Source organism: Chanos chanos, chromosome 1, assembly GCF_902362185.1.
Source record: "Chanos chanos chromosome 1, fChaCha1.1, whole genome shotgun sequence".
NCBI classification, from domain to species: Eukaryota; Metazoa; Chordata; class Actinopteri; order Gonorynchiformes; family Chanidae; genus Chanos; species Chanos chanos.
The window spans coordinates 58,759,963-58,784,807 of NC_044495.1; the positions used below are offsets into that span (position 1 = coordinate 58,759,963).

Consider the following 24,845-nt stretch of genomic DNA (forward strand, 5'->3'; position numbering starts at 1 on the left):
CCACTTCCTTTCCTTTGTGCAAAGGGAAATAATATTTGAGCTGATACCGTTATGATTTCTCTTCTTGCTTTAGTTACCTTCTGATCTGAACCTATACTAAAAGATTACATTTCATGCCAATTTCCTATTGGTGCAGATGTCAAAAACTACCGCTAGAGGGAGGTGTACATATGTGAGCTATTTCTGCAACAAAGTGGAAGGTGTTCACGGATGTGACTAGCTATGTCTGTAAACATAACATTTGCTAAGCATGTATGGCACATTTTTCTGAAGCACATGATTACGAACTGCTGCTTATGCAATCGTTATGTTATAATTTTTTAAAAAATAAATGCATAGCCTTACGGTAAACCTTTCGCCGGTTTCTTTTTGGCGAAAAATTCATTTTAAATAAACATTGGGAATAAAAATAATAATAATAAAAAAAAACCCTTATGAATAACAGGTTATGTCTCTCAGGAATGAAAAACATCTTTGTATGTAGCAGCCAATTCCAGAAGTAAATAAAACGGCTTTGCTTATGGAGGGGGGAAAGCCTAACTGGGGAAAACATCACGTACTCAAACACAGAGTCCTGTAAAAAAGGGAGGAACAGGATTGTTCCTGTTGTTAGAGGAGAAAACATTTTGAAGGGGATTGAAATTCCAAAAGCTATCTGGGAAGAGGGAAAACAGGCCGGCCGGCCAAGAACTGACTTAACGAGAAGCCAAAATTAAAAAAAAAAAATTAAAAAGTCTCTTTTTTCGCTGAATCCTCTGTTCTCAGCACTGAAATAAAACTTATCTTTCAGATCAGAGACTTTACTAAGGATGTAAGAGAGGACAGGAATAGAGAATGAGAACTGGGCCATTTTCCCTCAGGAGAGAACTTCAGACTTTGAGCTTCTCCAGCGACAACAACAACAACATCAACAACAACAACAACAACAACAACAACTACAGCAACAACAACAACAACAACAAAGCAGAAGATACAGTCTTCCTTCCAGTTCGATAATGGCATAACTCCTCTTCAGCCGGCTGCAGGGAATTGCAGTCTCTCTTCCAGTGCAAAAGGGGAGCGGAGAAGAAGGGGCGGGGGGGTTGGGGGGGATGGGGGAGTCAAAAACGGGACGCCCCCAAAACCCCATTACCGACAGGCGCAGGACTCCACCGTCATGTTGGGGTACACTTTCAGCACCACGTTCTTGTCCTCGTCGAAGAACAGGATGCTGAGGGGCGACATCTTTTCGGGGACGCAGCAGGGCTCGGGTATCCCCGGGACCACGCCCACGGCCCTGACGATGCTCTGGATGGTGGCGTGGTTGGAGGGTTTCAGGGACTGTGTGATGAAAGGAAGAGAGAAGAACTGTTAGATATCAGCTGACATATGAATCCTCCGTCACTTGTCCCGGGCTCCATCGCTAGCATGGGGTCTCCATGCAAAGACTGGACTGGACAGAGGTGTCTTCACAAAGCAGCCAAGGGGGACTTTTCTTTTGTCATTCCTTCTTGCATGTACACTGCCATCCTCAAAGTCAGTTTAGTTTACAACACGCACTTAAGGCATAGACCATGTTAAACGGAACCGCCACCAGGAAAAGGCGCAGGTCATAGCCAAGCACAATGCTGATTGGCTGGGATGGCTGTCCTTAACTAACAGCTGCTCTAGCACAGACCCCATTCTAATTCTGAGACACTTTCAGGCATTTCAGAGTGTCAAAATGCTGAAAAGCATCGGTGTAAAATCCCTTTGAGTTGAGTAGGCTGATCCTTTTAAAGTACTGAAACAAACACAGGGATCACACTAGGAGAATGTTCTTGTTCGGTTCAAGTTCTGCCAATCAAGTTTATTCTGTTCTGTCTCACTGGATTAATTTATTCAAAACAGGCTTGACTGAGGACTGATTTAGCTGAAGAATGTCTACGTCAATATAAGACCTACTTAAAACCCGACGTCTCGCCCAAGGGATGTGGAAGCCTCCACTAAGAATCTATTACCTCATTACACACAAAAACCCATAGAGTGCTTAGTCTGCTATAACTGAATTTACCTCAAAGAGCAGTAGCGGCTGCCAAAATGAAAGGAACTTGTTTCCAATTAGTTCCATGTTTACACTGTTTGTTAAATAAGCCATGGCATATACAATATTATATCAGGAGCATCTGCGCTGGCAAAGGCCCAAGGATAAACTTGGATGGTACCAGATGTTCACCAGCATTTCTGTTAAGCCAGACTACTTCAAAAGACACTAAAGTATGCTGCATGCCTACAGGAAGTTCAGTTTGGGCTATAGTTCCCTAATTCCCTATATTGTAACAAACATTTGGCACTGCAAAAGCAAAAATGAAAAAAAAAAAAAGTACTTCAGTTTACAATCTGTCTTGAATGAACGATGAATGAAGGGGGAAAATGATCTGGTATGGACGTTTAGTGATTTTAATTAGCTGGTGTTTCAAAAGCCACCCAGAAAATGTGTGTCGTGCTTGTGATGACATGATGCTACCAAAAGATGGCGTTCACACACCAAAATCAGTCTTCGTGTCCTAAATTACCTTCTCCTGCCCTCGAACGTCCTTAAAGTTCTTACTTTAACAAAAACTTATGTCAGAAATATGTGAGTGCAGACTGTATTTAAAATATGTAAACGTTGCATTCATGTCTTCTTTGTCGAACAGCTCGTTTTATGAGAACCATACTCTGGAGTCTCTAAATATTTTGAAAACAGAAGATACTGCAACTGCATTACATTTTGGTATGGAATGGAATATTCCTTATAATTATAAGTCAGTGTCAGGGAAACAAGAACTATCGAATACTTTAACCGTTTCGCCTCTGAGAAAAACATGCTCAATCATCTCATTTACCTTCGGCATGGGGAAATTGCAAGACCCTGAGCAGTAATAAGCGTCGAAAGACTTAGGAGAGATAATCCATTCGCTCCAGCCAATATCGGCAAAGTCCACCTTCAGGTATCTACGGGCACAGTTTCTGGGCTCGTTCCACTGCTTCTTTCGCGCTCTCTTAATAGTTTGCTCGTCGAACTGGAGCAGCGGCATCTTGTGCCGCTGGTTCTTGCGCGGTTTCTTACGGGGTCTTTTTGCCGGCTTGTTCTCGACTGGGTCGTACGGACTGGTCTCATCCCAGGTGGGAATCTCGTATGGATACTCCGGTCCTGGAAGCTCGTTGTTCTGCAGAGGCAAGAGGATGTTGGCCGACCGCCTGGCCCTGACGGGCGAGGAACCGCTGCGGTTGTGGAGGCCCAGCCTGTGGAGGCCAGGAACCATGTTCCCTTTATGGCGCTGAAGGGTAGACACCACGCTCTCGGGCTCCGAGATGGCCGAGTCGTTGGCGTAGACTAGGATATATGGAGAGCGATCCGATAAGAGCTTCTTCCAGGGTCTGCGGCCCTGTGAGTGGATATCGATCCCAATTAGAAGCTCGGGGTGGTGTCTAGCTTGGTTGACCACGCGCGTAATGTCCCGCCACTGCCACGAGATGAAATCCTGGTAGAGTGTGGAGACGTTGATAAGAAAATGGCCAAGTGTCCTTGTGTTGTTGTCCACTGAGGCGAAGCTCCAAATACCCAGATGGATGTGACCGTGACGTCTGGGCCCGTGGCGAGTACAGGTCTTGGGTCTGGAGCATTTGAGACTACTATTCTGCAGGTCTCCGATGTAATAGTGCAGCGTGGCAGAAAGAACATCTTCTGATTTGGTGAGGGAGGTCAGGTTGAAGATCTGTAGCTGTTTTCCGTTGATTGTCCCTATGTGGAGAGTAGCAAAGAGGAACTGAATTGAATTCTCGCTTATTTGACTGTGAAAAGCCTTCTTTATAGGCAGTTTACGCAAACGTATGGCAATAAATGTCTATAGTTCACGTTTAATCCATCATTTTACAACTACTGACACTTCGCATAAAACGATGTCACACAGTGAACAGAGGGAGGCGGTATATCTGCGTGCGTCGAGTGTTCCACACGCGCTCTTTAGGAGAGATTTGAAGGCAACTGAAGCGCGCTAATCACTGTTAGATTTCAAACACCCGTTGAGTTTATCTGTCGTTCTAGATTAAGTACAATGAATTGGTACTTTTGCCAAGATACGCAACTGAAGACATCTGCTATATTACAATGTCACACCACTACGTTCATAAAGGGGTTACAATTAGTAAGGAATTTATTTTTATTAATTTCAAATTGATCTTGAAAAGGAGTGACTGCAAATATTCCTCTTACTTTGATTTTTTAAAAAATGTACAATTTTTAACCGTTCGGACCTAGTACCATGGTCGTAGTCTTTTTATAGACGGTACACGCTCATTTCTACACTGACGTGCGACTTTTAACAGGTGTATTTTTACCAACGTCTGCAAAAACATGGTGTTTTCAGTGTGCTATTGTTGAAACAAACGGACATTATCCTTGAGAGAGAAATATACCTCTTCCCAAAGCAAGCGCATATGACACAGATAAGTCATCTTTCAGCAAAAACTCAACCTGCAATTGATCAGATACGTACCCAAGTGCGCTTTAAAACTGCGGACTGTATTTCCATCTTTGAATGGAAATCCAGCGGAGTTGTATTTGCTGTAGAGCATCTGCATATGTTCCGACAATGTGTCCTGTAAGACAAAGTCATCCCCTGCTTTAACCGAATGCTCCTTGTCTCGTGCATCCACATAACGCCCCAATTCCACCTCTTTAGTGAGTCCGTGAAAGTGATCTTTCAGCATAGCGCAACGTCCGCTCCATAGATAGGTCCATCCAAGGAAGAGAACAAATATACGGTGACAGCGATCCATGCTTCAAAAGCGTCGGATAGTTTCAAAGCAACTTAGTGTTACAGTAAGCTGATGCAGTGGAATGCCTCTCCAAAGAGCTCTTATCTTGTCGAGGCGATATCATCACACACAACAGCTGGGTGCAGAAATGAAGTTGTAACAGGGCGTCCAGAAAAATGTTCCAAACGGAGGCAAACGTCTGAATTATATGTTTTCTAAGATTAAAAAAGAGAGAGAGAGAGAGAGAACGAAAGAGCGAGAGATATCACCCAATGTCAATATTCTGATGTTGGTGTTGGGGATATTAACTGCCGCCTCACTTGTTGCTGTTGTGGTCCCGAGAAGTCCACTGGTTTTGTATCTCAGCTTTGGGCAGATCGCGGGACCGACAGCCAATAGCACCTCTTCTCAGCTTTCATTGAAGCTGAAGCATGTTGTGCTTGTAATATATAGTGCATGTGGGACCAGTTGGGTATCCCTCTCGGATACGGCAATAACGCAAGGGTGGGGGGGTGTGCGTGCGTGCGTTCGTGTGTGTGTGTCTCTCTCTGTGTTTGTGTGCGTGTGTGTGTGTGTGAGGGAGAGAGAGAAAGAGAGCGAGAGAGAGAGAGAGAGAGAGAGAGAGAGAGAATTCTCGACTCAACTACAAGGATTTAAGCACTTCCGTTGTTTTTAAAATAGTTCTAGATTTATGAAGAAATAAAACATTTTCATCAAACAAATTAGCTTCAGATATACCTTTATGTATACCGTGTTAAAATAAAGAATACATTTAAATGTATATTGTCAACACTATCTCATAACTCATAATACCACGACAACGTCCTTAACGTCAAAAGCCAACAAATTTACGTCACGTCTTCTAACGCTCAACATTACACAGTTAACTGTCTCCGTGAGTGACGGCATGGCTCATTCGGACGGTCCCAAATGCAGGAGAGCAAGATCCGCGGACTGTTTCTCAGCAAAGCTGTGTGTCTGGACTGACGCTTTGAATGGAGAGGCTTATAGAGGGCATTAAAGGCTCCCGGCACTATTCTGTGGCGTTCAATGGCGTGAAGCAGACACATCCTGTAGAGCAGAGTGCTCCGGATACTGTTTGGCATCCCCTACACACACCAGCTTCATGTAAAGGGCTTAAATACCCCCGTCACTGCCTCTTTGTCGAGAGCAGTCGGGAGGAAGTGATCGTTTCCACCCTAGACATCTGATGCAAATAGTGTTATTTTCAAGAGAATTCCTGATTTATCTGATACGGAAAGACAGCGTTGTGGACACGGTGTGAAAATCCTAACAGTTGCTAGCGACACAAAGTTGCTCTTCGGTTGTTTAATGACTTCAAAGCACAACACATAGCAAAAAGTAAGTCCAACAAATCACACATATAGCCAACATGTCAGGTTCGTACGCTAGCCTATACTGAACACTGTTCGGGTTAAAATGGGTGTTTGTTTGATTATTTTAGCTGATGATTTTTTTTCCTTTAATGCTTTTTTTGAGTAGTGAACTTATATTTACCTGCTTCATAAATACAACACAATTACTCATATCAGCTTGACCACTCATCCATGAGGTTCTGTCTCCCTGCAAATCCAATCAAATGAAGAAATAATTAATCAGTTCAGGAAATAATTAGTCAGCTTCTAAGGCAGTTTCAGCTGGAACCAGAGGTGTTTTTTTTTTTTTTTAACTTTAAACAGAGCCATACAGCAGTGAGGAATCCGGGGAGTCACTTTAAGAAGCATACACTTGCTTTTTGTTTGTGTCTGTCCATTTTTTTTCTCTCTCCTCCCCATTTCTTCTACTTTTTTTTTCTTTCTTTTTTTTTTTTTTTTCTTCCACCGGCACATCTGCTGTTTTGGTTTGTAGGTGTTTGAGTGAGTCCCGCTGTTCTGGAGGACTAGAACGGGCAGCGTCATCTCCACCACATCGCCACATGAATGGGCATCGCGGCCTGTGAAGTTAAACAGTTTTAAATGTGGCTGAGGGGCCGATTTACCACCCAGAACTTCAGCTCTTCCTCCTGATTAAATGAAAACTCGAAGCAGATATCTGAAAAGGCGGGAAAAGGCTTAGAAAAAGAAAAAAAAAAAGCTTTGCGTAGCTCCAGAAAAGGTCCGACCCAAAAGAGGATGTGAACGGAGAGGTCAGAGGAAACAAAAGTTGCTGCAACTGCAACGATTTATATTTTGCCGCTCATCTCGGTCCAACGATATTAAAACCAAATTATGGAGACATAATCATCTGAGACCACATTTCCTGCGCTGTAAATTCCACCCAGAATCCACTGGTATTCCGTGAGATCCTTCACAAGTTGTTTTACTTTCGTAATAAATTGTTATTCCCATTTGACGCAATCAACGTTATTTTTTTTTTGTTGTTATTGGTCGTTTTGGATGCCTACCATCAAAGTAACCAAAACAGTCATCTAGAGAGAGTCTGAATATGGTAGCAGCGACCCCCCTCTCGTGCCTTCGTTCACACCACATACAAATATTTCGGAAAAGTCAGCTTGTTTGTCAGCTTCAGCCGCTCTCTCTGTTGCAGACTGTTGTATTGTAAGGATGCTGAAGATTTGAAAGCAGGAGGACTTTGAGGCAAGATGGGTTTTAGTCTGCGCGAATGCGGAATGTCGTAATTCTCCCCTCTCTTTTAGAAACAAGCGGCATTCTCCTCATCCGGTTGGAGCTACCCAAGCCTCAGGGAAGACATGAAAGACAGACCTGTAGATCTTCAGGGTCGTCCTGTATCTCATTTGTTTTAGACAAACAAAAGCTGAGGGTGAAACTACAAAGTGGTTTCAGGTCTCCATTGCAGGTTCCTGCTTCAGCGGTCCTTCTCAGAAGACCAAACAAACAGCCGATAAAACCGGCTGGGCCAGGCAAACAAACAAAAAATCAATTGATTCTGTTTCATTTTTCAGGTCTTGAATGGTTCCAGTCCAGAATTATGGTCATGTTAGGAGTGGTATATGATCTGTGCTTATCAGAAATGGTGGTATTTGAGATTGTAAGAAGGTTCTTATTTTCGGCGAGTTTAGGCCCCTAACCGCTGAAGGGAGATCGCACTCAGAAATACACACTTTAAACCGCCTTTTACGCCAACCTGGCGTTCACCACTCGACCAAGAAAACAGCATGAAATTATTCTCCAAAACGGTCAGATGTGAGTGTGTTTATTAATATGAATATAGCCCGTCGCACAGAATCAACCAACAATTCAAACCACTAACATTTTTCTCTTTTTCTCCTCCTTTTTTCTCCCTCTCTCTCTCTCTCTCTCTCTCTGAGGAAATGCACTCGTGTTTCGTTCGTTCCCATGAAGAAGAACTTAATCCGTCTGAATGACTCAGAAGATGTACATGCTTACAGAAACAGCACGTGGGGGGACAAGAGTCTAAAAAAACAACTTTTATGTAAACAAAATGATAGGGTTATTCTGTGCTTTTAAATGCATCTGTTTTTATTGGCGTAACTGTGGCTCCTGTATTGGCCTGGGTACCGGGACGACGGAGTCGTAAATGACAACCTGTGTGTAGAGGTCCGTCTGAATGGGAGTCCTGGAGAAGTTATCGCCTGGTGATACCTGCCGAGTTAAAGATAGAGTTAAGAGCCTCAGCATGCTTTTAGTTCACTAGGAATCTGGTGTTAGATTGAAATGACCGTAATAGTAAATCTGGAATTCCGTGAGTGAGTGACTGACTTCCATATATGTCCTCATGCATGTGTTCACCCTAATCTTAGGTTCTACACAAGAAGATTAAGCCATTGGACAAGACACTGGACCAGTATTACGCCATTGGACAAGACACTGGACCAGTATTACGCCATTGGACAAGACACTGGACCAGTATTATGCCATTGGACAAGACACTGGACCAGTATTATGCCATTGGACAAGTATTATAGACATCTTACAGGTGTTTTACAACGGTTTTTACACCGTTGTTTGTGATAAGATAAAATAACTTACTACATTTAATAAGGCACATTCCAACCTCTTCTAATACTGCACTTGTTTCTGTAAAAAATCTGGAAAATATTTTTTTTTAAAAAAAAAAGAAAAGGTTCTACAAGCAGTAGACCACTTGATAAGGGGTTTGAGAAACTGCTGTTTGAGAGCAGAACTGAACTGGTCAGAGTGGTGGTTGTCTGTCTGTGCAGTTCTCTGAAACATTAAGAACACGGTAAAGATACCATGCAAACGCCGACCAGTCCGACGGCTCTTAGTTTTGTCCGCTCTCTGTGCCTGGGGCTTGAGAAGGCGAGTTATTTTAAAATAGAGACAGAAATCAAAATGAGGTAGTTTTGGAGTTGTGGTAAAGTAACTCCGACACGGGCACGCAGATCGAGAACCACACAAACAAACCAAAATCAGTTTAACTGTTTTATAGCATTTAGTCTACGTGCGAACCACACGTTTTCAATGGACTAGACAAGTGTGCGCAGACTTCCCGAGAAGACTAAACTAAATCTCTTCACCCAAAGTCTGACATACATGCATTTCACAACCTAAGGTCAGTTTTATGGCATTATTCTAAGAAAAAGAAAAAAAAAAAAGGAAAAGAGAGAGAAGGCACACAAAAACAAACAAACAAACGGAAGTTGATGTATGAACCATGGTTTTGCATGTTTGTCTTAAGGAATGCTGCCCACACGGGCAGTGAAGTCACGGTGGGGCGGGGGGGGGGGGGGGGGGGGGGGGTGTGGTGGGGGAGGAGGGGGTGGTCCGGGGCCGGGCTCCGGTTCTGGGCGTTGGGGCGGTTTTGAGCGTCTGGCTTCCTGGGCATCCTCTCGTTTTTTAATAGCCCGGCTGGTCGGGGCGTGCTCGACCACAGGCAGAACCCGGGCCCTGCCAGCCTGAGTGAGCTCGCATTCAAAAGCATCCGTCTGAAACTCGCCGCTATTTTAAAATAACTCGCCTTCTCAACTCCCCAAGCACGGAGAGTGGAGAAAACTAAGAGCCGTCGGACTGGTTGGCGTTTGCATGGTATCTCTACCGTGTTCTTAATGTTTCAGAGAACTGCACAGACAGACAACCACCACTCTGACCAGTTCAGTTCTGCTCTCAAACAGCAGTTTCTCAAACCCCTTATCAAGTGGTCTACTGCTTGTAGAACCTTTTTTTTAAAAATATTTTCCAGATTTTTTACAGAAACGAGTGCAGTATTAGAAGAGGTTGGAATGTGCCTTATTAAATGTAGTAAGTTATGTTATCTTATCACAAACAATGGTGTAAAAACCGTTGTAAAACACCTGTAAGATGTCTATAATACTTGTCCAATGGCATAATACTGGTCCAGTGTCTTGTCCAATGGCGTAATACTGGTCCAGTGTCTTGTCCAATGGCATAATACTGGTCCAGTGTCTTGTCCAATGGCATAATACTGGTCCAGTGTCTTGTCCAATGGCTTAATCTTCTTGTGCAAAGCTTCTAACAAATGATTTGTTGACTTGTAGGAGTTTAATGAGTGCCAGGAGGTTAGCTCATTTGCACAGGTCACGATCATTAGTTGTGTCTGTGACCTGAACCGAAGGAAGAGACCGAGACAGTCACACCAAACTCACTCACCTCTGGGTCAACGTTCAGGATCTTTCGACCGTGTTTGACCCTGAAGAGCAGACCGTTGGGATTCGTCGTGATCACCTCCCAGTTCGCGCTGTCGTTTGACGTCGCCACCTGCGTCTCCCAGTTGTAGAAGCTGAAGTGTCAAAACAGTTTAGAGAGTTAGTTCTTAATGATCTAAATTGTGACTTGTAGTCATATGGTCGTGGCTAAATAGCATTTGTCACGTTCATCCAAAGTTACCTGGAAAACAAAAACCGTAGAAGAAGCTTGGATAGCGTTAGCACGAGGAAACGGCAAAATGTAATACGTGCAAACTAATTGAGGCGGGGGGGGGCGAATCTGGACTTCATTTCGAACGGAGGTTTTTTTTTTTTGCTGCTTTTGGATGTCCAGAAGGCCAGGTCTTACAGCAGGGGCTTTCGGCCAATAAGGAACGAAATCTATCTCGAGTTTTGGATTCCAACATAAACGTCGATTGTTTCCGCCCCCCTTTCCTGTTCACTTTTACAGCTATTGACACAAGTCAAACGACAACAGCGCTCCCCTTGCACACGCACACCACCATCAGTGTCGAAGCTGAAATAATCGTACAGGGGAACTCATGAAGTTTTTAACACACACAAGTCCACACACACAGACAAAGAATCTGATCTGGGGAAGACTTGCCACTGTGTATTTTAGCATGTAACAAGGCGTGCGGAGGAATACTGTCGACAGGCTCCCGAAAAAAAAAACAAAAAAAAAAACCCCACATCATTTCCGTTTCATAAGCAGGTAAAAAGCTAATATACTCTTCCATAGGTTCTCCAACAATGACGACTGGATGGTTTTGGTTAGATGTGAAGGTGGTTCGGGGAATTGTTTTTGTCATCAAAGGTCATAAAAGGAATCACACGCACACACACATACAGACACACAAGGGAGGTAGGGGGGGTCGGGGGTTGGGGTGGGGTGGGGTAGGGTGGGGGGGTTGCTTGAAAATATGTAAGAGAAAATGTTTTTGGAGCAAAAATGGCACTGTGGGTTTTTTTTTTTTCCAAAACAAAAACGAACAGAATCTAGAGGTTTAACTCCAAAGAAAACATAGTGAGGTATGACATCTTAAAAAAAAAAGAAAGAAAGAAAGAAAGAGAGAGAGAGAGAGAGAGAGAGAGAGAGAGGCAGAAAGAAGGGGGAAGAAAAAAAAAAGAACGAGCCTACATGTTCTAATCTCAGGCGGATCGAAATTCTCTCTGTCTGCCGTAATCAGGACGAAGCCTGAGATTCGGCAGCCTATTAAAGACGGCAGCGAGAACAGATCTGATTCTAATCGGGGCGCACGCAACCAACAATAATGAAATGCATATCTCTCTATGGTCTCAGCTCGGTCCAGGAAAGAGAGAGAGAGAGAGAGAGAGAGAGAGTGAGAGAGAGAGAGAGACCAACTGGCTGCTTTCAGCGGTTCTCATCGCCGGCTGAGGCCCTGGGATCCAGCTGCCTCTAAGAAACACAACTCCAAATGTCACACCTCTAGGAGCTGGAGAACTGGTGAATCAAAGCTCCGCTATATTCCCGAGCAGTGCTCTCTGGTCCAAGTGCAAAGTTAGACCACAGGGAGGAAGCTCTTTATAAATCTGGAAAGAGGTACACAGAGGATAAAGCACCAGCAAACTAAGCAAATCATCCATGATCTGGACAACTGGCTGGACCAGGGCCAATGGTCCATACATTCTGTGTTTCTGTTGTGGTTGCCTAACAGCGCGGCATGTCACAAACAACAGATGTCAAATGTAAAACGGACTCAGGGCTTAAAAGAAATCGGCTAAAGCAGTGAATGTTTGTATTCATCAACCTTGAGGAATGACCGCTGTTTTGGCTTGTGGGTCAGACGCCGAAGGATTTTTCGTTCGGTAGCAATCATCGGGGGGGATCACATAGAGGCAGGCGTTTGAATCTAGGTTGCAGCTTTTTTTTTTTTTTTTTTAAACTAACGAACTTTACCCTATTACAAATTATGACCAAATATTCAGACAACCTAAAATAAAAAAAAACCCTTATTTTCACAACATATCGACTGGTATCACCATTTCGTTATCTTTTACCGAAATATGCCCGTGTTGAGTGTGCGTTACTTCACGACTGTTGGAAAATAATCTAAAAGGATGAGTTAGCTACTGGTATTCCTACACCGCCCATCTTTGGACTGGTTCCTCTTCTCACACCCAGCGTCAGTAAATCAAAGCAACGACTGCAGATTACACTGTCTCCTGACACTTGACAGGTCATTTCCCATCTCTGAATAACAAGAAATACACTGTAGTAGTCTTCACCTTGGTTACAACACAGTGGGGAGGGGAGAGAAGGGGAGGGGAGGGGGCAGTTTGTTAAAAAAAAAAAAACAAAAACGAAAGGAGAGAGAGAGAAAGGTTCATGGGGTAAAGGGAGAGAGAAAGAGATGAGGACAGAGTGAGAGAGTCAATGAAGGAGTGAAAGAGTCAGAGTGAGTGACAATGAGAGAGCGAGAATAAGAAGGAGAGAGAGAGAGAGAGAGAGAGAGAGAGAGAGAGAGAGAGAAACGTGGCCAGATCCACTGGCCCAACGCCTCCCTGCCCCCACGGCTGTGCTGTGATCAGCATCGCGCTCCTCCTGTAGGAACCAGAGTGCTCCAGTCTGCCCCACAGCAGAATCACAGACAGTCTGCCTCTCACTCTCACAAAAAAAACAACAACCCTAAAAAAACTAATCAATACAAAAAAAAAAAAGAAGTTCTATTCCCCAATAAAATGTCCTTCAGACATGTGCTCCCTGCCACACAGCATCATGGGAAAAGCTCTTCTTGCTTCTCCAGTGGTCAGTAAATGACCTTATGGTAAACAAAGTAGACACTCGCACACACTGCCAAAGACCAAGGTTTGGAAATATAGTGATGTATGTGACCAAACTTGACAAATGAGCCAACCGTCCAACGTGCGCTTTTCACTCGGACACTAAAATATCTTTAAGAAGGAAATACTGAGAAATATGAAGAATGAAATACTAGGACCTTCTTGCTTTTCCTTAGTTTTCTTTGTGTGTGTGTGTGCGTGCGTGTGTGTGTGTGTGTGCCGTTCTTAAAACGATGTTGAGAGGGACAGAAATTCAAAGATATATCCACACTTCCTCTTTCTTGGACTAAAGTTTGACAGCATTTTCGGAGTCTATTCATACCGAAACACCATATAGCAATTAACATTTTTTGGGCTGACCACTTTTATGCAATGGTGAACCACTTACTTTTAGTGGAAGAAAACGGGACAGATGTGAGGTATTTTAACAGAGAACATGAAAAGATGGGGCAGAAGGCTTTCCAGAGCTTTTAAATCTTCGACTCTGGAGTGAACTGGAATAGCTGTTTTTTTTTGTTTTTTTTTTCTTTTCTTGCGCTTTTTCAACTTCAATCTCTTTCTTTTGGGGGGGGGGGTGGAGGAGTCAGGGGGGGGGGTTCGTGACTGGAATACATCAGCAATGCAACACACATGTGCGATTTTGGATGTGCTCATTGGCACTTGTATCGTCCCCACAGAGATGTCACCCGGCAACAGGAATGCTTAACAGCAAGGCCACAGCTGGTTGGCACCCCACCCACTGAACGAAACGTGTGAAGAACCTGGAGGTTTGTGGAAACGATTACCCCTGCTCTTAATAGAGGGCCTATGTCTTTACCATCACGGTTGACAATGCTACGGAAAGAGAGAGGGGAAAAGGGAAAAAAAAAAAAAAAAAAAAAAGAAAGAAAGAAAAAACCGACAACGTTTGTGTTCCTCTGCTTACCATGGTTACTGTGCTAAACCGTTGTTCTCAAGGATCTTGACAATGTTTTAGTGGAAAGTGTACTGTTTTTCTTAAGGCCCACTCCAATGATCAACTTAATTGCTGCGTATTGTCATACCTGTTTTTTTGGGTTTTTTTCAAAGCAAATGTTGTTTGAAATATTCAGTCTGACAGACTCACTGGTTTCGTTTTGATTAGCTCAGTTACGTTTAACGGACGGTTTCCAGTTAGCCCTCTGTTAACCGTTATTTCTGCTGACGCGGCGGAAGGCGAACGTAGAGGGTTCTATCCTGCCGGTGGACGTGTGTGGCATTCTCTCTTCTTCATCTGTAAATCAACGCAAAACAAACAAACAAACAAATAACCAAAATAACGGTTTTTAGATGGAGACCGCAGCCCGTCGTGAACCGAAGCGGGCCTGCTTAATCAGTGCGTTGGTGCAGCGAGAAGGAATTTGATTTGATTGAACACAGCCCTGACTGTGGATACAGCCACACTCATTAGAATTTTAATCACTTTCCAATAAATGTGTGTTCACCATGTGTGAAAATCAGCACAGAGTACAGACTCCCTCTTTTTTCTCTCTCTCTCTCTCTCTCTCTCTCTCTCTCCAAACAAATTTCTGTCCTATCCACGAACTCCCATCTTGTCTCATTGACATGCTCACAAAGGGCCGACGGCGGACTTCGTGTTTTAGGGGGGTTTCGCAGACAATGCTGCTGAAGGACCAGGGTATTCAGCGTTGTGGCTGGAATCCGTATTCTTCATATTAGAAGCTAATAAAGAGCGACAGAAACACAAATATTTTTACAGTGGCAAACGAGGCCAGAGCCACAGGTGCGGGTCGGGAGCAGCGCACAGACGCGGTGTGGGTTTGGCCAACGCTGCGCAGAGTGTTTTCCTTCAGCTAAAATCCTTCAGCTTCAATGTCTCGTATTGTCACAAACAGAACCTGCTTGCACGCAGTCACGTACACACACGCACGCACGCACACGCACACACACACACACACACACACACACACACACGGACGAGCACGTGCAAGTACACACGCAAACATATACAGTGCATATGTGCACACACACACACACACACAGAGAGAGAGAGAGAGAGAGAGAGAGAGAGACACATGCGAGAGCACATATACTATTTCCATGGAAACTATTTGTGTATGTAAATTGCAGAGTTAAAATGGGATACAGCAAATGAAACAGTGCATCAAAACAGCTGTCACTCGTGTGGTCTCAGAGTAAACACAGAGACTGACGGAGAGGAAGTCTGCTGTACACAGTGTATGTTACCCCTACCGAGTGGAAGAGGGGACGCTCCACATGTTCTAGAACACTCCCTAGAACAATTTACTATGGACATCAACGCTACAGTCTTTAGAGATAAAATTTCTTCTTGGAAAAATATGAAATACTTTGCACTTTGTCAATCTGCTTATTTCAAGTTACAACTACACGTAACAATGTAAAAACAGCACGCGAATGAAGTTAGATTTCTAAGATGATCAAGCGACTGTGGATTTTTTTTGGATAAAACTCAGGTCAGTTCTTGGACTACTGGCATTCCAGCTGGTTGGCCTGTGCTTGAATGTGACTGGTCCAGAGCCCCCGTAAGAACTGAAATATTTAAACAAAAAGCATTTACGCGTGGATTGGGTGTCACGGACTCTGACCCTTTGCTGCTCTGGACCGTGCAGATTCGGGGCAGTACGTGGACGTGTCCCCAGCTGGTGGTCGTTTCGGTCAGCAGGGAACAAGGAGAGAGAGAGTCCAACTGTGGTACTGGGCTGTGGACCCGTGCACTGTGCGGGAAACAGTCAGCACATGCTCCCTCTTAAGACTTAACCACAAGCATTGTTATTGTTCCCGAAAGAGAGAGAGGGAGAGAGAGAGAGAGAGAGAGAAAGAGAGAGAGAGGGTGAGAGAGAGGGAGAGACCTAGCTGATGTTTAAGGAAACGGTGAGAGAGGCTAAACACACACTTCCTTTGGAGAGCAGCACTGTTTAGGATTCCACTTGCGATTCTGACCGAAGAGCAATCTCACATCCTGAAAATAGCTTAGGTGTGGACATCTGCCATCACAAACATTTGATTTTTTGGAGATGTCCTTCCACAGTTTCATTGATTCAACCTGTCCACTTACGGACTGGGACCAGTAACCTAAATCCCTGGCCTATTTGTTAGGGAATCAGAGAAACAGACATGCCTCCGTTGCTGCTGGTCGAGGCAGGAGACAGCATCAAAGGGGCATTAGGCCGTCGGCATGCTCATGAATAGATGGTATCTAAACGAAAGATAGAGAACCGGCGGCTCCGAGGACAATTTTGGTAATGGAACCTTGCGTCTGTTCAGTCTAATGGCAGTCATGCCTTAAGGACAGAGCTGCATGAGTCACTGTATCCCGTCAGTCCGTATGTAGCCCATCCAGACACAGGTGAAGGCAACTACTGCAGTGCAGGGGGCCAAACAGTGCTTCAGCGCTTGGGTTCGAAAGTTAAAGAAACCAATTTTAAGAGATAGATGTGCAGTTGTTTTCCTTTACACACACACACACACACACACACACACACAGACACATACACAAACACTTACACACACACACACACACTCTAAATCACACACTATATCAGTGTTCCTCCGGGCGTGTAGATTTTCATGGGATTTTAAACGCATGTCTGAGATGTATCGTTTTGCCACTGGGCAGACATGTGGAATGTGTGAATAAAGATGAATGATTGGATTCCATGCCAGAACTTTTCAGAAACCCTCCTCCCACATAAAAGCTTATTTAAAAAAAAAAAAAAAAAAGTGGATTACAGGTGTTTATTTATTTATGTACTTACTCAATAAATAACGATCATTTCCTCATTCACGACAGTTACATTTTAGTGAGCTTGTTTACTGGCTGAAGATAATCGGACCATTCACCATTTTTTTTACGCTTATAAATTTGCTTTTGATAGTTCCAGATGTGACAAAATTGGTAAAAATCAAGTTTTAAAACTCGAAAGATCCTGTCATGACAAAAGACAAATGTTTTCTCTTCCTTAGACAGATCCCTTAATGTTCTAGAATGATCTATTTGATATGAACAAGTTGACGAGAAGGAGTCTTCCCCATTAGTCTGTCTGTGTCAGCGTGAACTAATGCAAAAAATCCATACCACAAAACCACCGGTATGTTTTTTTTGTGTTTTTTTTTTTTTTTACTCTTTTACCACTTCAATATCAATCTCTTGTTTCTGCAGTGAGACTACAAGTTTCCTCCTTATGGAAGAGGACGTGTTTATCCTTTGAGAATGGATCAGGCTTAAGCGTAAACCGCTAATCATGCATCATGTATGTGTTACGGTCTGAGAGGGCTTACCTTAAGTCAGACGGTTTTGGCAAGAGCTTCTTCTTTCCACTGAAATACGGTTCAAAGTCTTCGGTTCGGAGTCTGTGGGAGTAGTCAATATACCCAGATATTTCCTGTCCAAGGCCTGTTCGGTCCCTTATGAAAATGATGGACTGTAAGAAAAACAGGAGGCTATGCTGAATTGACAGTCCCAGACAGAACGTGCTATCTTGAAAAACTAGACAAAAAAAAAAGGAGTGATATAAATCATTAAAATTGGGGAGATGGGGAGGTATCTGTTACAGATACACCCACGATGAAACTGTTAGACGCAGGACATCCCATGGATCATTCTAAGAGGGCGACTGTAAAAACAGCGTCGGTGTGAACCGGGTCTGGTTTTAGAGTCGTAGGAACCAAAAGCGGCAGGATCAAAGCTCAAAGTGCAGAACACCTCCAAATCTAAGAATGGAAAAGAAGAAGAAGAAGAAAAAAAAAAAAACTCCAGCAGCAATAATTGAAGCTCTGTTCAGTCAATTTGGAGAGATTGGAACAGCTCGAAATTCAGTTATATGGAAAACCTAGATATTCCATGAGTAAAGTAGCAATGCGTGTATGCGTGCAATTTCGTTTCTGGCCGATAAATTAGTTTGTTTTCGAGACCGCTCCCAAAATGTCGGTGCCCGTTATATTGTTAAGCGTTTGTTACGTTTTTTCCACGCTTTCTGACGGATCAAAGGTTAGTTCATCTCTCATAAGAAGTACACTGACCACACACGCATTCGAAATCCTTAACACTCAAACGACAAACAACAGGCTTTTGTTCCTTTAAGAAAACCCTCATGTCACAAGAAGATGAAATGGTCGTTTATAGTCACCGCGATCCCTGCGATAAACTCCCTCACAAAAGGAAGTCAGTGAGAGGCAGCTGACACACTCAAACTGTTTACAGTACATCCAGTAGGTGTTTTGTCTGGATGAGAGACGATGACAGAACAAACCTTTTCAACGTCTGCCCACAAGAGAAGATCTCTGTCTCTGAAGTTATCAGACATGCCCAAAACAGAGAGAGAACAACAGAGAGAGAGAGAGAGATAGAAAGAAGAAAGAGAGAGAGAAAGAGAGAGAGATAGAAAGAAGAAAGAGAGAGAAAGAGAGAGAGAAAGAGAGAGAGAGAGAGAGAGAGAGAGAGAGAGATTCACACTTCAGCTGTGAAACAGTCCCGGTCTTTGAGTACAGATTTGTAGATATCAGCCCTGTATTTGTGTGAGGAGCAGTCGAGCGTGGATTGCTTTACGTTGCACAGGGTAGGAGTGAGAGAACCGGCGTCGAGGGGTTTAAACAGAGGGGGTACTCCTCTTCATACGCTTTGAACAGACGCTATCGGGTTTACAGCCAGACGGAGGCCCGAGGCAGCTACGCTATCTCAGGCCTCTGTCCTCTTCTCTCTCGGCCTTGAAAAGACATCACTGAGATGGGGCGAAGAATTACAGTGGGAAGCATGAGGCGTGCAGATCGTCTTTCGATCCAAAAAAGACGAAAAAAAAAAAAAACCCAGAGTGGAGGATGATGAAGACGAGGAATCCAAACCTGCAGCCCACAGCTACTCCACGGAGGATAGTTTCCCTAGGAGGTGAAGTGATATAAAGCCTGTGTCCGGCAAAAACCATCAAGCTGTAGGAGCAGGTGCTACCGACTCACAGTTTAGCTTTAACCAGGGGATTAAACACATTATTCTTATTAACAGTGTTGGAGGTCAACAGTATTCAAGAGGTTTGCCAGTTGCAGCGTTTGTCAAGAAGCTAGTTCAGCGTTAGTCTTTTATCCTGTGTTGAAGTTTGACTCGTGAACCGTTTGATACCGGGCTTTTTTCCTTTTGGAAATGTACGGATCGTCGAGACAATCGAGAGATGAGGTTGAAGGAGACGGTTGAGCGAGAGGCGTTTTAAACAAGAGGCCTTTTCTGTTTTCTCACCGTGTCCTGGAGCTGTGAAGTGAAACAGGGCCACAGCAGGCTTCCCTGGGTCTTCACCAGACACACTCTTTACAACACACCCACCCAACTGCACAGAGAAAGAGTGTGTGTGTGTGTGTGTGTGTGTGTGTGTGTGTGTGTGTGGGGGGGGGGGGGGGGTCAAGGCGAAGGAAATGACTGAATGGCTTTTATCATAGCGCAGCCCGGCGCAAAAGGGTGTTTTCCCCGGTAGGACTTTTCCACTGACGCATTTATCTGAGGGCGAGCCGTGCGTCGGGGGTGGTACGACAAGCACCCTCCTCTCCTCTCTGCCGCGGATAACGTTTTTTTTTTTTTTCTTCCCGGGAAAGTTGGGGGCCTCCCAGAGCCCCCCGAATCCTGGGAACAATCCTGCAGTGTCAGGAGGGCTTGCAGGTGTCCCTGGGTGTCAGCTGGGTTCTGTTTATTATTGGTGGGTCGAGCTCGAGGAGGAATCCCGGGCCATCACTAACAACTGTGTAAATTTGTTGGGGTAAGGAAAACATGGCCTGTGCAACAGGAATGTTTGAGGTCGGAGTCCTTTTTTTGGCAGGCTTACCCCCGTCCCTCTTAAGGTGTTCCTTAAGGGGGAAAGGAGGAGGGTGGGGGGTGGGGGGGAGGGGGTGGAGGGGGTATAGGGGTGGGGACGGGGGAAGGTTGCTTATTTGGCTTGGACGTAACTTCACACAGTGGGGACTTGTGTAATAGATGCAGTGGTGGAAACCAGATGTGCGCCGAGGTGCGCTGCTTCTGTTGGATCTACCAGAATTACACTTGCTCACGTTGGTGCGTTCTCTACCCTCTCACCTGCGGGGGGGGGGGGGAGCACCAAATCCGTGCCAAAAAAAAAGCCTTATTCGATCAAACTCCGTCGGTGCCAGACGCTGCTGCAGAAGGACTATGGTGGCTTTCAGCGTGGTCCAAAGTTAGGGCAGCAGGCAGCTACCAAAAAAAACCTTCTGAAAACAACCAGAAAAAATAAGCTAATTTAAATTTGAGCCACTATCAACTCACTGGAGGCCTCTGTGGTTGTTTTGATTGAATAGGAAAGATGCAATGATAGATCGTTTCAATATGGGCACAGAGTCCCTAAATACAACCTCAGTGTTAGCCTACTCCCTGTCTGCAAGACATAATCTCGCAATCAAACCAATGCATAAAAATATGAGTCCATACAAACCAGAAACCAGTTGGAAGCCCAGAGTGTACAACGAAACATGAAAAAAAATTAAAAACAAAAAATAAAAAAACCCACCCATGATATTCTCTAACTCGAGATCCAAATCTTGAAACTGCATATAGTGGTTAGACCAATTCAGAACATGTTGAGAGTAGATTTTTATGAGATGAAAGCAACTCTCTTAGATGAATGAGATGAGTCACGAAGATCTATGGGGCTTTGGTACTATCTGCTACGCCCTACCATTCACTCTATCATTTACCACTATTACCTACAAAACACCCCCCTTCACACACACACACACACACACACACACACACACACACACCATGACGGAGCTTCACCCTGTCCAAAGCCATATCTCTGATTGACTGGTACGGCTCTGTCCTAGTATGTATTATGTATGACGTTTCGCCTAAAATATAACTGTTAAACTATGAAATCTTTCGCGGGCAGATCACATGATTCAAACCGATGAGTTCATAGGCGTCAGTACACCACATTTTAACTCTGTGTCCTGACCCTTTAAAACAGCTTTGTTTTTGTGTTTCTGATTCATTTTTATGATGACAAACTGAATTTAAAAATGAAATAACATAAAAAAAAATAGCATTAACATCCTCACAGCTCCAGTGAAGCCAAGATTTAAACTGGACAAACTGTGGCCTCATACTGTGGACCCACTGTTTCCATCAAAGGTTCCTAACCGTCATACTGTTAAAACCCAGCTGTCAGAATGAACAGAACATCTCAAAGGCCTACAAAACGGAGACTTTTCCCCCCAAGAAACAGGTCTCTCATGCCTATGACACACACACACACAAGAAGTTTTTGCACATTAAAAATCAAAAAGTCATCCGTCCATTGGTCAGAAACAAGTACTTTCATCATCGCTGACCTTGCTATTGATTCAGCGGGGGTGCGGGGGTGGTGTTTGCTTTGTTTTTTTGGGGTTTTTTTTTAAGGACCTGCTAAAGGTTGTGGTAATTCTGCTCCAGAACTGAAACAGCCTCGAGCTGACGCATCATCGTCTACGCAATTTCTCTCTGACAGGAGAGCCGCGCGACCCAACGGGAATGTGGCCTGGCAGGTAAACCGTTTACGTCTCTTTGGAATATCAGCGGCGGTCTCCGCACATGTCTGCAATAAGGACGCAAAAAAAAAAAAAGAAAAAAAGAAAAAAAAAGATGCTGCTTCCTTTCACTTATAATTATAGGGTGTGTCACAAGACAGATGTCTTGGCAAAAGGAATGAAAATTCACAACTTAACCATACCAGAAAGAGTGCTCAACTCGGTGGTTAAACGTTAAAATCTGTGTTTACTTATTGTAGCATATTGTAGCATTGTGCGATCCGCCGCCGCTTTCAAACGGACCTGAATGTATTCAGGGAAAAGAAATTTTGCGAAGAAAAGAAAGAGAGGAGAAAAAGAAGAAGAAAACGAAAAGAGAGAGAGAGAGAGAGAGAGAGAGAGAGAAAGGAGATGTGTTTCTGTTAGATGCTAAATTCAAAACAGGCGGCGAAGCTTTTGATTCTCACTTTTTTGGAGACGCAGAGATAGAGCAGGGGTCCAGAAACGTAATCGGTTAAGTGTAACAAAGCAGGCGTCTTCAGGAAACGCAGAGAACTAGCACAAAAAAAAAGAAAAAAAGAGAAAAAGAAAAAGAGGTTGTTTATGCTAAGGTGGAACAAGAGAAGCTGCTCTGCGTAACTGTTTACCCATGTGTCTGCCATTTTCGATTCATAAACAGCTTACTTGGGTGTTTGTGCAAGAAAACAAGCCGCGAGAGCAGGTGTCTCTGATCCGTCCAAACAAACAGCCGACGGCTGGGACAGCTCTGCCCCGAGGCCTGTGACGGAGCGGAGCAAATGTTGCCATAGACCAGAGGGGAAGAGAGTCGGTCAGTCAGTCAGGACTGGCACTGTGTGGAGGGTACTTGGCCCCGTTGTGCGAAGAGGACTCCAGTAAAGCCAAAACCACAAAATAAGTGGCTGCAGCCCACATGCAGTGAATTAAAAGGGACTCGGAGTTAGAAAATGCTATCCTATTTCTTGTGTTTAAAAAATACACAAACCTCCTTCTTCTTTTTTTTTTCTCTTTTTTTTTGTACTTTTTAAGATTGCTCCCATGACAGGAACGGGCTTGTGGATTATTACGACTGCCAGAAAGATTCAAACTTTCGTTTGGAAAAAAAAGAAAGAAAGTAAGAAAGAAAGAAAACACAAATAATTTCTTCCAATAAACACTTCAATATGCTAATAGCAGTGTATGGTTTACATATGCAAGAATGGAGCGATTTGGCTCAAATCGAACGGCTCTGGTTAACGTCTTAACTTTACAGCGTAATCAGGAATAAATAAAGACCATCCCATAAAAACCTGTGTATGACTAGCAGATCTTTAAACCACATCGTAACGCATACAGAGGGGGAAAGAAACAGCTCCATATGGTGGAAATGTAAAAAGAGGAGGGGGGAGGGGGGGTGTCATTTAAAAAGATTACCTCTACAACTCACTACAGCTGCATCCAGATCAGCCTCTTTACTCCTGCATTCATCAATGGGCAGCAGACATAAAAAACCCCCAAAAAAACCCCAAAAAACAAAAAACCCCAATCTTGGTTTAAGACTACCAAGTACTTTTTTTTGGTACAAAAACACGACTGTTAAAAGTAGCACAAAACAAAACAGCAGCAGCTAATAGTGCTTTCATACGACGTCTAATGAAGTTTGAACAGTCAACCGTTATTAATCTGGACCTCCACGCTTTTGGAGAAGCTCTTCAAAGGGCTCTGAGGGTATTCTGCCCGGCTGATCCATTTCTCCAAACGCGGCCCCCCCGCGTTTGTCCCCCCGGACCCCGGTTCTGCGTCACGGGAGGGCTGCTGCCATGGGTGTCCAGACCATCTGCTGTTCTCTTGGCCTAGAGGAGCACGAGAGCCCGGTGATAAAATCACACGCGTGCTCAGGCCTCTCGTCCACTGACGAGACCAGAGCGAGCACGGACGGACGCTTCCGTTTGATTCTGCGCGAGGACGAAAAAAAAGGAAAAGAGAAGAAGCGAGGCCAAAAGACGAGTGTGTCACGTTATTTTCCGAAGAGTTTTCCCGAGAGGTGGAAGACGTTATTAAACCAAACGAGGAAAAGCATTGGGTGAGCATTATCTGTGCTAGCTGTGCCAGCCTGGGCAAAAAGGTTCGTCTAAATTAATTAAGAGGCCAGAAACATTTCGGTCCCCCCCCCCCTCTCCTCCCACCCTCACCCTCTAATTCTGGCCGTTTTAATCAGCTCTAAATGCCAATCGTATCTCGTTTCTTCCCAGACGGAAACGCATTTCTCAAACCCGTCATTTTTCAAGTCAAGGGTGTGCTGTCTCACATGTGGCAGGTGAGAAAAACTCAAAACTTTTTTTTCTTTTTCTTTCTTTGTTTTATTTCGGAGGCCGGTTTTTAACACTCCGTTTGCGTAAAGCTGCGGAGAGGATAAAGCGTCTGCTGCCAAGAGGAAAACTAAATTAGACGTATGCCTGAATTGTATCAAGAATTACAGGTTCAACATAGAACAGTTGAATTTGGCCTGGATGGCAAAAACACAAATCAGTCAAGCTAAGTCTCTGCTACAGATTTTTCGTACACCGGGGGTGACTAGATCCAGGCATCCCTTCCCTTCCAGCGCTGCTACTACAATCATTTTCCACATTCTTTTGGCTTTCGGATGACTTGTGGGAAAGAAAATTTAAGTTTAGCTCAAACATGTGCAGCACTGGGCCGGCCCTCGGGGGGCCAGAAAAGACTTCCATATTTGTGAATCTGTCAGAAGACTATTCCAGAAAATGACACTCAAGGATTACAAACTCATCCATTTCAACAGACACCTTTTTTCCAAGTCATAAAATTTCATGTTTCTTGACGCAGCAGTTGAAATATTGTAGACTTGTACAAAAACAGAGGGAAGGGGGGAATGGCTTTGTGGAAAGATTAAAATACTACTAAAGAGTTTAGTCAAGGCTAAATTTTGAACTTAGACCAAGCTTATAGGCCTATACAGAAACCTAGATGTGGATTTATGTTGGTACAAATCCACATCTACACAGCTCTGTGTTCCAAATCTCTGAGTTTCAAACCTTTCAAAAGCTCCCCTGACCACAATGTTAAACATTACCCACCCTGGTTATGAGAAAGCATTGAAAAGTGCCAGAACAAGGCAGGTCCT

General features: G+C 44.0%; 2 protein-coding genes across 2 annotated transcripts in view; both read right to left on the bottom strand.

Moving 5' to 3' along the window:
• Positions 1–1,128: 1,128 nt before the first annotated feature.
• On the bottom strand, positions 1,129–4,782 carry bmp3 (bone morphogenetic protein 3). The gene is made up of 3 exons (XM_030787792.1): positions 4,500–4,782; positions 2,847–3,745; positions 1,129–1,320 (listed from the first exon to the last, which is right to left on the bottom strand). Exons 1-3 carry the CDS (start codon positions 4,780–4,782, stop codon positions 1,129–1,131), a joined length of 1,374 nt encoding a protein of 457 aa, XP_030643652.1.
• A 3,015-nt stretch (positions 4,783–7,797) lies between these two features.
• Positions 7,798–24,845, bottom strand: part of cfap299 (cilia and flagella associated protein 299) — a 58,239-nt gene continuing 41,191 nt past the window's right edge. The window contains exons 4-7 of the mRNA XM_030766320.1: positions 17,492–17,634; positions 10,332–10,461; positions 8,262–8,345; positions 7,798–7,812 (exon numbers count right to left, since the gene is read on the bottom strand). Of these exons, the coding sequence (XP_030622180.1) occupies positions 7,798–7,812; positions 8,262–8,345; positions 10,332–10,461; positions 17,492–17,634 (372 nt within the window). The remainder of the gene's footprint in view (positions 7,813–8,261; positions 8,346–10,331; positions 10,462–17,491; positions 17,635–24,845) is intronic.